General features: G+C 38.5%; 1 protein-coding gene across 2 annotated transcripts in view; it reads right to left on the bottom strand.

The window, feature by feature from the left end:
* shroom2a (shroom family member 2a) overlaps positions 1 to 14,845 on the bottom strand; it is a 43,738-nt gene that overhangs the window by 16,371 nt on the left and 12,522 nt on the right. For both annotated transcript variants that reach the window (XM_042005583.1, XM_042005584.1), the window contains exon 3: positions 10,991 to 11,139. In XM_042005583.1, the coding sequence (XP_041861517.1) occupies positions 10,991 to 11,139 (149 nt within the window). The remainder of the gene's footprint in view (positions 1 to 10,990; positions 11,140 to 14,845) is intronic.

The following is a 14,845-nucleotide window of genomic DNA, read 5'->3' as shown; positions in this document are numbered from 1 at the left end:
AGTGTAAAAGAGGGAGGAGGGCTATTGTCACAGCCAGTCCCCTTTGAGTTTTCCCCCTACCTTGCGTCCTCTCATTGGCTCTAAGGGTCTACTATGCTAATGATGCCGGACTCTTCTCTTCCCATCTCCCCTGTTGTGAGGCAGACATGCATTTCTAACATTACTATGGAAACAGGTTGATCTCTAGGGTGCAAGAGCACCCCGTTTCCCGGAAGCCCAGGGTAAGTAGCACTGCAACTGCCCATGAGGCGGATGTCAGCAGCTCATGGCAAATACAGCTCAGTACAAAAGACTATTTACATGTTAATTCAAATGGTACTGAGTTGATCTTTTTAGTCTAGTACTGACAAATCGTCTGGTTTCATAAAATAAAAATAAAGTGAGCTGTCAGGATATCTTCTTTACAAACTTCAACAGCTAATGAGAACAGATGATAGATGTTATCATGTTACTTATTTATTATGATCTGGTTCCCTAAATGTCCAATGTGTCCTTTAATGTATAGGATCCTAATGTACAGTGCAATTATAGGCAAAAGATTTGTGGAATGGCTTTCTTAGGAACAACAAAACCTTTTCCACAAAGGGAAAAACATTCCTCCATCCCTGAGATTTTTTTTTCTTCTTATTACAAAAATGTGCTCTGGCACACCAGCTAGAGGTCTGGTGACAGGCAAGTAGATTAGTGAGGAAAAACTGCAACCTAAAGCTGATGAAAAGGCAATAAAACTCACAGTCATATGTTGCGGGAGGAGAAATCAAGCATATAACCAAAACAATTACTCTATTGTGAGGTAAAAATTTATCCTTAAATTAAAGAAATGCATGTTAATGTTAACAAATAAGTCAACTAGAATAAATAAATCTAACAAATCATACACTTGAAAAGATGGAGGAGGATAGTTTGAGATGTTATCAAGGTGTATTGATCATTATTATACAGATCATTAATCCTTAAGGAAATCTCCCTCCTCAGCAACTTAACATAAATGCAGATAATTTACATTACAGATAGTTGCTAATGATCATCTACCAGGTCAGTGAACTCAGCAATGCAGTGACTCAGATAAAAGTGCAGCATAACAGCAGATAAATGCTGAGCCTGGAAGCACCAAACCTGCGCTTTGCAGGTGAGCTACTGGATCTCATTTGCTCACAAAGGCCTTCTTCAGCTCACCCTACAATCAAACCAGTCATGTTTCGGGTGAGAGAGGTGAACCGTGAGCAGCATGTAATGTCCGGCACATTCCTGGGCTGAGTGGGATTCCAGCTGTCAAGTCACGGGCTCCATGGTCTGACCCAAAAGTCACCACCTGGATTTAACAAAGCAGCTAAGAGGCTCCCAATGGATAATTCCTGCATTATTATGTTTCAGCTGGCAACAAGTTGTTTAACCCTAACTGATGCAGTGACGAGCTTCTCATTTCTTAAACAACCATGTGGTAAGACACATCCTGTAGTCCTGGAAAAGATGTTCATTCGTTTCAGAAGGGTCAGATAACTGGCGTCAAGCAAAAAAAACCATCTAAAGAGATACTGAAACTCCTAAAAATGGGTTAGGAACGCATTATTAAAAACTGGAAGGATAGTGGGAAAGCATCATCTTGGAGGAAGAAATATGTTCGGAAAAAATCTTGGACGATGGTGACTGACTATCACTTAGGGCTATGTTACATAGTTAAAGTATAAACATTTTCACAATCACTATGTGAAGGGAACTCAAGAGATTGGGACTGGACAGCTGTGTAGCCATCAGAAAACCACTAATCAGTGAGGTTAACCAGAGAAAAAGGCTTAAATTTGCTAGGGTGCATAAAGGTTGGACTCTGGAGCAGATTTACCCTGTTCCAAAGTGATGGGAGCATCAGGGTGAGAAGAGAAGCAGATGGAGTGCCATCATGCCTAGCGGCTGAAGGGGGAGAGGAAGGGGAGCGTATTTTTTACCTTCCTAGTTAAGACCTTCGATAGGTATCAAGAAGACGATATTTTTCTAATGTTAGACGTTGAGATTTTGGGTAAAATGACAAAAAATGGGAAATACCATCACTGAACAGTGGCTGATTTGTATCAAACTGTTGATTGTGGCTTTATAATGCAAATTGAGCAATTTAAGCAAATATAATGCAATAATAAAACATTCCCAAAAACATTAATGTTTAATGGGTTTTTTTTTGTTAAATTGTATGGGTACAAAAAAAAACTTTCCAGTATAACATAAAATCTACCCTAATGACTTGCTGTTGACTCACTTTGGCAGTGGAACAATCCATAAAAGATCGGAGGGATGGCGTTAAGACCAGCAAACGGCAAAATCTCTAAACTATGGTTTCCTTGCTTGAGACGCAAACAATTTTAAGAAATCTACTTAAGACAGGAATTCAGTGAAAAGCATTCCAAACATACTACATAGGCTTATTTAGAGAAAAGAAAAAAAAAAAAAAAAACAGAAAAAACAAAGCCCACTAAAAGTAAGCCACTGCACTGAAGCTTCTGAATGCTTCCACTGTAGCTTGCATCTGTAAGCTTTTCCAGGTATAACTGGTCTGTGCAACAAAACTATGTAGAGCTTTCACTAATCTAAAAAACAGCAACTTATGTACATAATAGTACAAAACAGTTTTTTTTGGAAACATAAAAAACAGTAACAAAGTGGCACAGAAAAGCTTCTGCCACAGCAGATGTTTTCTCTTTGGTTATGAAAATGATCAAGCATGATAGCGACTGATACTTCTCTGACAGTTCCAGAAGGGGGAAACCAAAAGCCACAACAAACTTCAAGCCTCATGTTGCGCACTTCACTCCCCATCAATTTTGTATATATATATATGACAGAAAACAGAAACAGCATACACTGTAAAGATTTTTTGAAGAGCTGCAAAAGACGTAGACTACATACTATGAACATATTCAGGGGGAGAAAAAAATGTATATATATATATATATATATATATATATATATATATATATATACATACATATATACATACACACATATGTATACATACACATATACATATATATATATACACACATATATATATATACATACATATATATACATACACATATACATATATATATATACACATATATACATATATATATATAGACATACATATATATAGATACACATATACACATATATATATATATACATACACATACATATGTATATATATATATATATATATATATATATATATATATATATATATATATATATATATATATATATATATATACACATATGTATATATACATACATATACATACACACACACACACACACACACATACATACACATATATATATATATATATATATATATATATATATATATATATATTCTTCAAAACATGATTTTCATGCAGGACAATGCTCCATCACACGCATCCAAGTACTCCACTGCGTGGCTGGCCAGAAAAGGTCTAAAAGAAGAAAAAATAATGACATGGCCTCCTTGTTCACCTGATCTTAACCCCATAGAGAACCTGTGGTCCCTCATCAAATGTGAGATCTACTGGGAGGGAAAACAGTACACCTCTCTGAACAGTGTCTGGGAGGCTGTGGTTGCTGCTGCACGCAATGTTGATCGTGAACAGATCAAGACACTGACAGAATCTATGGATGGCAGGCTTTTGAGTGTCCTCGCAAAGAAAGGTGGTTATATTGGTCACTGATTTGTTTTTGTTTTGTTTTTGAATGCCAGAAATGTATATTTGTAAATTTTGAGTTGTTATATTGGTGTCCCTGGTGAAAATAAATAAGTGAAATGGATATATATTTGGTTTTTGTTAAGTTGCCTAATAATTATGCACAGTAATAGTCACCTGCACACACAGATATCCTCCTAAGATACTAAAACTAAAAAGAGCCCCAATCCAACTTCCAAAAATATTCAGCTTTGATATTTATGAGTCTTTTGTGTTCATTGCGAACATAGTTGTTGTTCAATAATAAAATTAATCCTCAAAAATACAACTTGCCTAATAATTCTGCACACCCTGTAAACATGGAGAGGCAGCGCTCAGCTTTTATGCTCCTCATACGTGGAACAAACTCCCAGAAAACTGCAGGTCTGCTGAAACTCTCAGCAGTTTTAAATCAGGGTAAAAACTTTTCTATGTGCTGCCTTTTATCAAAACAACTGTTAAATTCCACAGACAAAGCATAAACTAACTGGGATGCATGCAAAAACAATGTGTCAATGTGGGGACAATATAGTGTATAGTTACTGAACGCAGGGTTACTGATGGCGAGTTTTAAACAAACTGCAAATGAAACATGCAATTTAGCCACAACCCACACCATAATTAGTTTTCATGCACAGTTGAGCTTGACCAAAATAAATCCAATGTGTTGTTAACTGTAAGCTCTGAGGATTTCATAATTAACAAACAGACGATGGATCACAGGATATACAGCTGTTTTGATGAGCATCTTCAAAAACAAGATGCTTTCCCACACAGAGCCACACCTACCTAAACCTCCATGTGACGTGTGACGGGTTCTTTCCCTGCCCCTCTAAGAAACGACTGCAACAAGTATTTCATATTAGTCACTACATGCAGAATGTGTGACTCGCACATCAAGCTCAGCCGTCCTGCTGCCTGTAAAGAGGCCGCACCTGTAGACAGGAGCAGGTTCTGACAGCTTTCTGATCCCCATTCAACTATCCAACATTATCTCAGATAAATGAGAAGGCGTTTCACAACTATCACTTTGCAAGCACAGGCAAAGCTGGAGCTCAAAGGGAAAACATTAGGGCTCCATACAGCATGGATACAGCTGGTGATGTGACAGCTATGAGGTAAAAATGTAACACCAGTTTTCAGAGTTAGGCTGGATGAAAAGTTGGATGGAAAAAATGGACCTGGGAGTGAAGCTCTGAGGTTCAGTAATGAACCACTATCACTCTGCTGTGTTCTAAATCAGACGCAGCCTTGTTATTGTGGCCTTGGTAAATGACTGACTTCAGATGCCATTTGAGACAGTCAGAATGCAGCGAATTCTTCAACACAGACGAGCAGACGGGAATCCTGTGGGATTTAAAGGCTGCGCAAAATGCAATGTGAACAATAAGACTTGTCCTTGTAAGGAAATGTCTTCCTCTACTCAGAATTTCAAGCATACTGAAGTGACAGTAACCAGATCCTTTATTCCTGCCTCCTGCTTTTCTGTAGTTTAACACATCTTGAATTTACTCCCTTTTTCTATTCCCATTTCAGAAGCAAATATGAACACAGACATCTAGGAAGACAAGACTTCTTGATCATACAGATAAAATAAAACCATGAAGGCCTGAGGAGCCCTCTAAATGCATGCAGTCACACACTTTTGCTGCATAATTTCTTAATATAAAGCAATAGTATTATTTCCTGATGAGTCACACCTCTTTATTTTCCTGTAAACTGTTGAAATATTGTTGATGGTTCATGTGAACTTGATGTCACTGAGATAAACATCTGTGACTGGGTGGAACGCTGATGAGTGTACCTACCTACTTGTTGTTAAACTGCATGTAAGAAAAAGTGTAGATCAATGGTTTTTGAAATTTTTACATCATGTACCACCTCAGAAGACATCAGGCTCTCCTAGCACCACCTTCATGATTGACAAAGTATCTCAGAGGAGGCCGACCCTTTTAATCACACTTCAGACAGAAGTAGATAAGTTCAAAATGCAAATATTACTTATTGTTGAGTTGTGGCAGCTATCGTTGTATGAACTGACATTTAAACTTTGTCCCACAACTCAAAGGTAAGCCTCAGCAGTCCTTAAAACCCTGAGGAGTGTGAGACTATTTTAGTTGTTTGAAAACATTTGATTTTGAAATTACAAACAACATTAAGAGTGTTCAGCATAGCAGTGTTCTGTTTTTTCCCCAGCATGTACGGGGATTCACCTCTACGATCTGATTATTTTTTTTCCACTTTAACATATTTTATTAACATATTGAGGCCCAAAAAAATACAAAATTAATCAAATCTGAATATAAAAATAAGACTATTTATTACAATAAAACCAACTAAACCTACCGGATAAATATTTTTGTATTATAAAATTCAAACTATCATACCTCTGGTTTTAGTTCATCAACATCATACAAAAACCTGGCGAGAGTTTCAGGTCTGCACTCTTCAATGAAGTGGACTACATTTTTTGTTACAGCTCTGTGAAAATTACATGCTGTCTGTCCTTTTACATGCCACAATATTAGAAGTAACAACATTATATACAACACACACTTATTTATTTAAAAAAAAATATCTGGTTGCTAAAAAATTGTGTTAAAGTTGACCCACTGGTTAGTAAGTGGAGAAACTGTTCCCAATGATCCTGATGAAAACGATGATCCTACCTCTGATAACAGTCCTCTGATACTGGGATCAATAGATGTTAGCTTCAGTCTCAGATTGATTCTCCGGCCTTCTTTATGTTTAATTTTTATTCCAGCAAGTAAAGAAAAACCTTTAGCCCAGAGTCTCACAGTTTACAGATCAAGAACAGTGTGAAGGCAGAAACATTAACCTTGGATCTTTGATCACAATGGAATGATAGGATCACGTGACGTGTTCACAGCTATAGCAAAAAAAAGTAGGTCATCTGTAGCTGCTGTCAGCTTAACTGAAAAGTCCAGATCTGAAACTCTCTCCCAGTTTTTTGGACATTGATGGACCATGGAAAACCAGAGATGTGATGTTTGTCTTTGATAATATTATCTGTAATTTTCAGATTACTCAGAGCATAATTTGTCATTTGGTTGATATTGGAAAATTCTTCAGTGTTCCACTAGAGGGAGCATGAGTATCCTCAAGGGATAGGGCTGGGCGATAACGCAAATTTTGGTATTGATCTGATACCAAGTAAATCCAGGGCAAGTATCAGCAATACAGATATCAATACCAATACTTTTGCTTAAAATTTTTTTTACCCTCAAAGCACTTTGCAAGAAAAAGATTGATTTCATCACGCTGGAATCGATGGATACCAGCCTTGGTATTGATAATATCAATATTTGGAAGGATCTGCCCAGACCTACCAAGGGGCTGTCCCACACACATGATTCCGGTTCTGGCACAGGCTACATTCTCAAGTCTCAGGGCGAACCGGTCTGCGTGCACGCCAGTTTAACTAGAATCAAAGTCAGAGGACTTTAGTACACAGAAGTAAAACATAAACATCTTAGAGATTTGGTCCTGAAAGTTGGTGGTTAGGGGGCATTCACATCAGGATAGTCTGGTAGACACAATTCGACTAGGCGGGGATTTCTGAAATTTTTTTTACTCCTTCCTTTGGTTTTCTTTGTGTTAAAGCTGCACTTAATTCAAGCGGACCAAACCTCCTGAACAACGTGACATAGTCAAAACAACTGGCTTTTGGTTTTTCTCCTACCCAAACTGTATCACTTCTACTTAATGCTTTATTGCGATTGGCACACATCACTTCCTTTTTTGGTCCACTGTATAATCTGTTAGCAAGTTAACTTTCAGGTAGACCAGAGTCTGCTTCTTTTGTCTGCATCAGAGAGCAGTTGGTGTTCACACTGCGCCAAATTGTACTATCCATGGAAGAGGACCATGGTCCATTTACAGCGAACCAAACAGCAGCAGTGCAAACCGGCCTAAGTTGTCAGGCTCCAATATAAAACTGCAATTTCCCAAAATAAACAATGTCTTCAGACGACTAAGTGAATTCCTTGAGATGTTAGGATGTCAACTAAAATTTATATAAATCTACTATAATTTAAATCAGTTGCCAGGCAAAAGAACAATGCAGCAACATTCATGTTTTATTGTTAACCACCGTTTAAACTGATATGAACTTATTTTCAATAGTTATCCTACCATCTACTGTCAATGGGGTGGCTGTCTAGCAGCTGGAAAGATGGAAACACCACCAACAGCTCCACTGCTGACCAAGTCTTATTTCTGTTGCGGTATTCTTTTTTTTCACTTTCTGATTCTGAATGATTAGTTGGTCTGTTCTTTTTTCTAAACTTTATTAAAACGGCGTTCAACGCAGCATTAGTATGAACACACTGGTAATGAACTGGCTTCGGTTCTTTTTTTCGAGATTGAGAATCACTATTTTTTGGTGCCTGTTAAGAACAACTTTCTACCATCTTCTTCTTGGTGTCAGTGTGCTGACCAGTTAAAAATTAGGCTTGGGAACTGGCACATGCCAGTGCCCTGCCAGTATGAAAGCCCTACCAGTGGTACACGTACTGCAGTTGAAGAACTATGGGTTAGATTAAGTTTTCTAACTTTAGCTTCTATGTTTACCAATCAGGCGTCCTTAGTGTGATCCAACTGAATCAAAAACACCAGTTTTAAAATCGCTGCATTTGCTCCGCCTGTTTTTCAGGATTGATTTTAAGGTCCTTTTAGTGGTTTATAAATGTCTTAAAGGTCTTGGGCCATCTTATTTATGTGACTTGCTTTTAAATTATGAACCTTTGTGGACACTGAGGTCCTTTGGTACCAGCCTTTTAGTTGTTCCTAAAGAAAGAACCAAAACATACAGCGGGGCCGCTTTCCATTATTACTATTATTATTACCCTTGTCTGTGGAACAGCCTACCAGAGAACATCAGGGCTGCAGAGACTGTTGATGTTTTTAAAGAGGCTCAAGATCCACCTTTATAGCTTAGCTTTTAACTGAATTTTATTTTATCTTATTTTATATAATTGTATTTCATGTTATTTTATTTTTTTTTATTCAATTCTATTACTCCATCCATCCATTGTCTGCCACTTATCCAGAGTCAGGTCGTGGGGGCAGCTGCCTAAGCAGAGAAACCCAGACTTTCCTCTCCCCACATTCACCAGCTCATACGGGGGGATCCTGAGGTGTTCCCAGGCCACCCAAAAGATGTAGTCTAGCGTGTCCTGGGTCTTCCCCGGAGCCCCGGTGTTTCGTGCCCGAAACACCTCACCAGGGAGGCGTCCAGGAGGCATCCTGACCAGATGCCCAGATGACCAGAGCCACCTCATCTGGCTCCTTTCGATGTGGAGGAGCAGTGGCTCTACTCTAAGCCCCTCCCGGATCATTGAGGTTCTCACCCTATCTTTACGGGAGAGCCTGGCCACCCTGCGGAGAAAACTCATTTCGGCCGCTTGTATTCGCAATCTTGTTCTTTTGGTCACTACCCACAGCTCGTGAACACTACTATTACTTTTGTTTAGCAAATTATTTCATGAAATCCTTTATGTGTATTTTTATTATTGCAGCTCTTAGTTGTTCTTATTGTTTCTTAAGGTTATTTAATCTTTGCTTTATCTCCAGTATTTTCCTTATGGGGATCCTCCACGGTGGGGGTTGTTGCCTCAGTGATTGCTCTTGTCTGGGTGGCTGAGGTCCTGCAGTGCAGCCTTACAGCTGAGGTGTGGACCCCAGCCTGCCCTGATCTGGGTGGTTGCTATGGTGGTGGCCTCTGTGGACGTGGATGGAGTGGCTCCTGGTGTGGACAGATCCCCATGATATTGTTTCCTCACAGTAGCATCAAGCCAGATGTTTATTACTTTTAGTAATTTATACCTACATTCAGTTTAGAGACAGAAATTAGGGACTGCTTTGTTTGTGTCTGTATGTGTGACTATGCAATTTTTTTTTTTTTTTTTTTTGCTATGTTATCTATTTTGGTGTGTGAAGGCTTGTTTTATTTTAATATGCATAAATTGTTATTTCTTTTAATCATCTAAAGCACTTTGTGTTGCCTTCAGTATGAAAAGTGCTTTATAAATAAAGTTTGATTTGATTGAAAAGATCCAGTTTACATATCTTCTTAATACTATACCAAGATAACATCTATTTATCTTAAACCACCAGTAACTAAAACTGTAAAAGCTTTAAGAACTTTTTTGGGTTTAAATTCAGAGCTGACTAAAAAAAAAACATAAAAATTACTCAAATATAACACATGACCTACATAAATATTAATCCAGATGTTATTTAAGTTTTAACTCTGACAAATAATACACAAGATGGAAAAAATGTGTTTTGGGAAGCCTTAAGCACTGTGAAAATGAAATGAAATTTTATCCACATGCTTCTGAGTTCATAAATATTTGATTTAGAGTATTCCAGTTCACTGAATGAATGCAGATTGTAACAGACAGTACATCACTGTTGTTTCCAGACTCTACAATCAACATGCCCACTGAGAATGAAACACAAGAAGACAGATTTGAAGCCTTGTCCTTGTAGAGAGATAAATGGTGACTGAACTTCCTTGTACGGTAAGATTTGTTATGGGATTACGTTATGATGTGATACAATACAGAAAGAAATGCAGACGGGAAAAAGAGACAATGAGACCAGTGTTTGACACACAAGGTCGTTTAAGAGGCCTGGTTGACAAATGATTCGCCAGTTAAACAAGATATGAAACCTAAACAATTAAGACGAGTCAACACATTAACAAGAACTAACTTTTGTGAAAAAAAAGAAAAAAAGGGAAATTAATTAAATGTAATTTTATTGCTTCTTTAGGCAAGAAGAAAGAAGATATATCCTCCAAGTGCCCCCTCAGAGAAAACAATGCAAATTAGAAATGTCGGATCACAGATCAGATGAGATCACCTGATGAGGTGTACTAAACTACAAAAAAAAAAAAAATCTCAGGGTTGCATAGTATCTTTTGCATAAAGACTTCCTTTTGTGTTCTGTGTGGGATCTAACAGAAACATGATGTCATCCCCTCTTCCTGCTATTAAAAGGTGTCACAAACCAGGAACTCCTGTTGTAAGCAACACAGTACAACCTGGCAAAACAGGATTATCCAGCTACAAAGAGCCCAGTAGTGACACCTTAGAAATACCATAAAGAACAGATTAGGTTCCAGATACACAGCTGCAAGGGCCATGATCCTCCATCTCCACTCATCTCTCTCACCTCAGTGTGTTGGAGATGTTGCCATGGTGAGCCATTAGGCCAGCTGGGTTGTGAGGGTAATTTATGCAGGAGTAGACTGGGAACTGAGCACCTACCTTTTAACTACCAGACTGAGGGTCTTGTGGGATCCTTTCACAAGGCAGATCGCCTCCTGTCTGTAGCCACTCAGGGAAATTTCGTTGATGCTGACAAGCTCGTCTCCCACCTGGAGATTCACAGCTGCTGCCTTGCTACCCTCCTCAACCTGGAAGACAAACACAACAAGATACTTTCATGTTCAGGGTGTTAACTTAAGCTGGCAAGCTGCAGCAGCTAACTAGTAATTGAGAATTCATGATGCAAGACATTTTAGAAAGCTGAAGTCAAGTCAGCATAATTTATCATCTTGTTTTCTAGCAGAGAGGCTTTCCATTGGCATGAGCTTGTATAGCTTTCTATACCACATTGTTGCTGTTGGAGGTTTGTCTCTAATTCACTGAAACAAAATACATTGTCTAACTACTAACAACAGTTTCATTAGCAAAGGGTACTGTGAAAAGTTGGAAACCCCAACATGAAAATTGGCTCCTCAAGCCTCATTTTCCTTTTTTGGAACATTTTTCCAAAAACATGTATCATAAGGCATTGCCATATTAAATGAAAACATGTTTTTTTTTCCCTTCTTTTGACATTTTTTTCCACAAAGGAGACATGTTCAAGCTGCATTTTTGAAGAAACTGAGGTGTAAGTTGTATCCTATGAAGTACTGGAAACTGGAATGCTAAGTTTATTATTTTTCTTTCACAGTTATCATATCTTTATGTGAGTTAATTTATCAAACTAATGACATTATAAGAGCAAAAAAAAAAAAAAAAATAAAACAACAGCCATTAGGCCAGTTTCCAAAGATCAAAATTAAACAGTCCACAAACAGAACAAAAATACTTCAAAAAGCTGCTTTTCAAACCAGTGGACTGATGTAAAAACAAACAGTATAGTGCTCGTCTAAAAGGAGACACCTGAAATAACACATGGGGGTGTATTGTGAAAAGAGTACTGTGCACTGAACTTATAAACTCCTGGTGTTGGACTATCTCTGCAGAAGACGCTGACATGAAGGTTGACTCGAGATAGAGGATATTAAAACTGACAGGAACATGGCTACAGCTTGGTATTTCACGTGTTAGAAGAACAGAGCTTTAAGGTCACTGCTGTCTTCATGCTGACGCAGAAAGTCAGATATGAGATGGGGAAGACAGCACAGCCCAGTGTGGAAAGAAAAGCAACAAGAACCTACTTGGCAGTTGGCACATTAACACACAAAAGCTCTGCAGCTGATAAACAGTCCTCTCAACCTGTGTCAGGAGGGGGCTGATGACTTAAGTACAGAAGTATGTGTAGGTTTACAGACAATTATGTCTTATATGGTCTTTATCTTGAGCACAGAAAACCAGAGCTCAAGATAGGACCAATAGCATTACAGCTTCTTTTCATTTTTCTGTAATGGGGGCGGGGGGTAGCGGGGTGGAGTGAGGATTTTCATACTGGTTGGCTAAATTCCTGAACTACTCCTGATATGGTGGTGCATGATACATTAACAGTGAGTTACAATGTTTGAAACAGACACACTTGTGTTTTACTTAAAGTGGAACATTTTTCACACCAGATAAGTAGTTGGACTAGTTTGGAATGAGCCAAAATACAGTCTGATCGGATTGTTGGAGAATAGGTAGAAAACGGATTCAAGGATCAAACTGATGATACTCGACTCATTTCTTTACCAAATCCCCTCTGCATGCACCTACCCCATCTCTGGCCCCAAGGCCCCTGGTTCCATCTAATGCTACAAACATTTACAAACAATTCCCATGCAAAGTTCCATATTTTCAACGGTTAGTCAATTTGATATGGTAGGTTTTGGCCAACTCTACTTTAACTGAGCAAAACTGGGACAAACCACACTGGGGTATGTTTTTACAAAACAGGCCCAGAAGAATGTGTGGAAGTCTTTAAAAATGAATCACAGTGCCACTGTTCATTGTAATGCCATGACATCCAAAGGTCCCGTATTATACATTTTTTCAACAATTTCATTTGGGTTTCAGAGGTCCAAAAGTGGCTCTAGTGAGCTCTACTGAGAACAGGCTGTTTCTGAACCTTAAAATGTTCATGAGTGGTGCCTTTCCTCACCCCTCAATAGTAAAGGAATTGGCTTTTGCTGGCGCCCACTCTGTGATTTTAGAGGATAGGCTCAGCTAGTCGGGGGGATGGGTAAATGACACTATCCACTGCAGGGGGGAATGTTTTTTCCCCTTTGTGATGTCACATCGGGAAAGATCTCAGATTCACCCATATGAGCACATATTCACTAAAAAGTGGAGCTAGAGAGAAGAGACAAATTTATAATTCTTGGGCCTAAAACACAGGCTATGAGGACACAAAAGACTGTTAGAAAACTTTTAGAACGTAAATGTAGCATAATATGAGACACACAACCATCTCTAGGTTTTCCAGAGAATGGTCTGAAGAAGAGAAAATATCCAGTGAGCAGCAGTTATCTGGAACAGAATGTCTTGTTGATGTCAGATGTCAGAGGAGAATGGGCAGACTGGTTGGAGATGATAGAAAGACAACAGGAAGTCAACAAAGCACTGGTTCCAACCAAGGTCTGCAGAACAGTAAAATGGTAAATGGTCTGTATTTACATAGTGCTTTAATGTACCTGGACCGATACCCAAAGCGCTTTACATCATACATTCAACCATTCACACACACATTCACACACTGATGGCGGAAGCTGCCATGCAAGGCGCTCGACCACAACCCATCAGGAGCAATTTGTGGTTTAGACATGAGCTCGACAGGTGGAGGATCGAACTGGCAACCCTCAGGCTACAAGACGACCAGTCTACCCACTGAGCCACACTGCCCCCCCAATCTACTATCATTGTAGGAATTTCTGAGTCGTATTACTGGTTTAAATAGATCCAGTATTAAAGTACAGATCCAAGTTTTATTAACATCAACACATTATCTGAAAATGTTTCCAACACCTTGGTCAATCTATGACACAGAGAATTAAGGGAGCTCTGAGGGAAAAAGGAGGTGCAACTCGGTTCTAGCAAGATGGACCTGACAAAGTGGTCAATAAATATACGTACACGAGCTTATTGGCAGCATAAACTGCCAATATTTATTTATATGTTTATCACAAACTATATCAATGCTGCAATATTTAACAGTGATACTGCATGTCTTCCAAACATAATGAAGCCCCAGTGGTCATTACGAAAGACCAATCAGGACAGAACTGCAGCTGCAATATGTCATCCCTTCCTGTTATTTTCTGCTATGGAAGCTTTCAGCCATATTATACATCTTCAAAACTTTGCACTAACCCAAATAATGTCGACTAACAAGCAACAGGTTGATACAGAAGTAATGTGAATGACATTGATTAAGGTATCAGGATTATAATTTGCAGAGGGCAAATGGTTATTAGTTAAGTGTGTGTTTTAAGATAGTGTAAAAAGCTGAATGCTAAGGATAACTTTAATGACACTGATGACAACTTATTGCCTTAAAATCTTGCTAAAAATTTGGCAACAACAGTTAATCCATCTTAAATGGAGTGATGTACATTTGTAGACCCCAAATATTGACCCCAAATATGACAGTCAAGGATGGATACTTTTAAACATGGCAAAATTGAATTTGGAGATTGTGATGAAAATGCTAGTAGGTCAGCTGTTTATAGCAAGTAAACTAGTCCTGAAACAGGCTGTCTTTTATAAAATCCTGTATGAATTGCGTACAAAACAATGATGTTTTGAAGATCAACAACTTGCTGACAGGAGCCTAGAAGTAAAAGCAAATCTTCCCTTTAGTTTTCACCCTAACAGGAACCATGGCTCCACATGATGAAAAGACTGTAAATGATAACAACTGATGGTGTCAAAAATTATAAAACA

The sequence above is a fragment of the Melanotaenia boesemani genome, chromosome 14 (assembly GCF_017639745.1).
Source record: "Melanotaenia boesemani isolate fMelBoe1 chromosome 14, fMelBoe1.pri, whole genome shotgun sequence".
Lineage (NCBI taxonomy): Eukaryota > Metazoa > Chordata > Actinopteri > Atheriniformes > Melanotaeniidae > Melanotaenia > Melanotaenia boesemani.
Note: the sequence above shows the minus strand (reverse complement) of the source record. Positions and strands in the feature narration are given on the sequence as shown.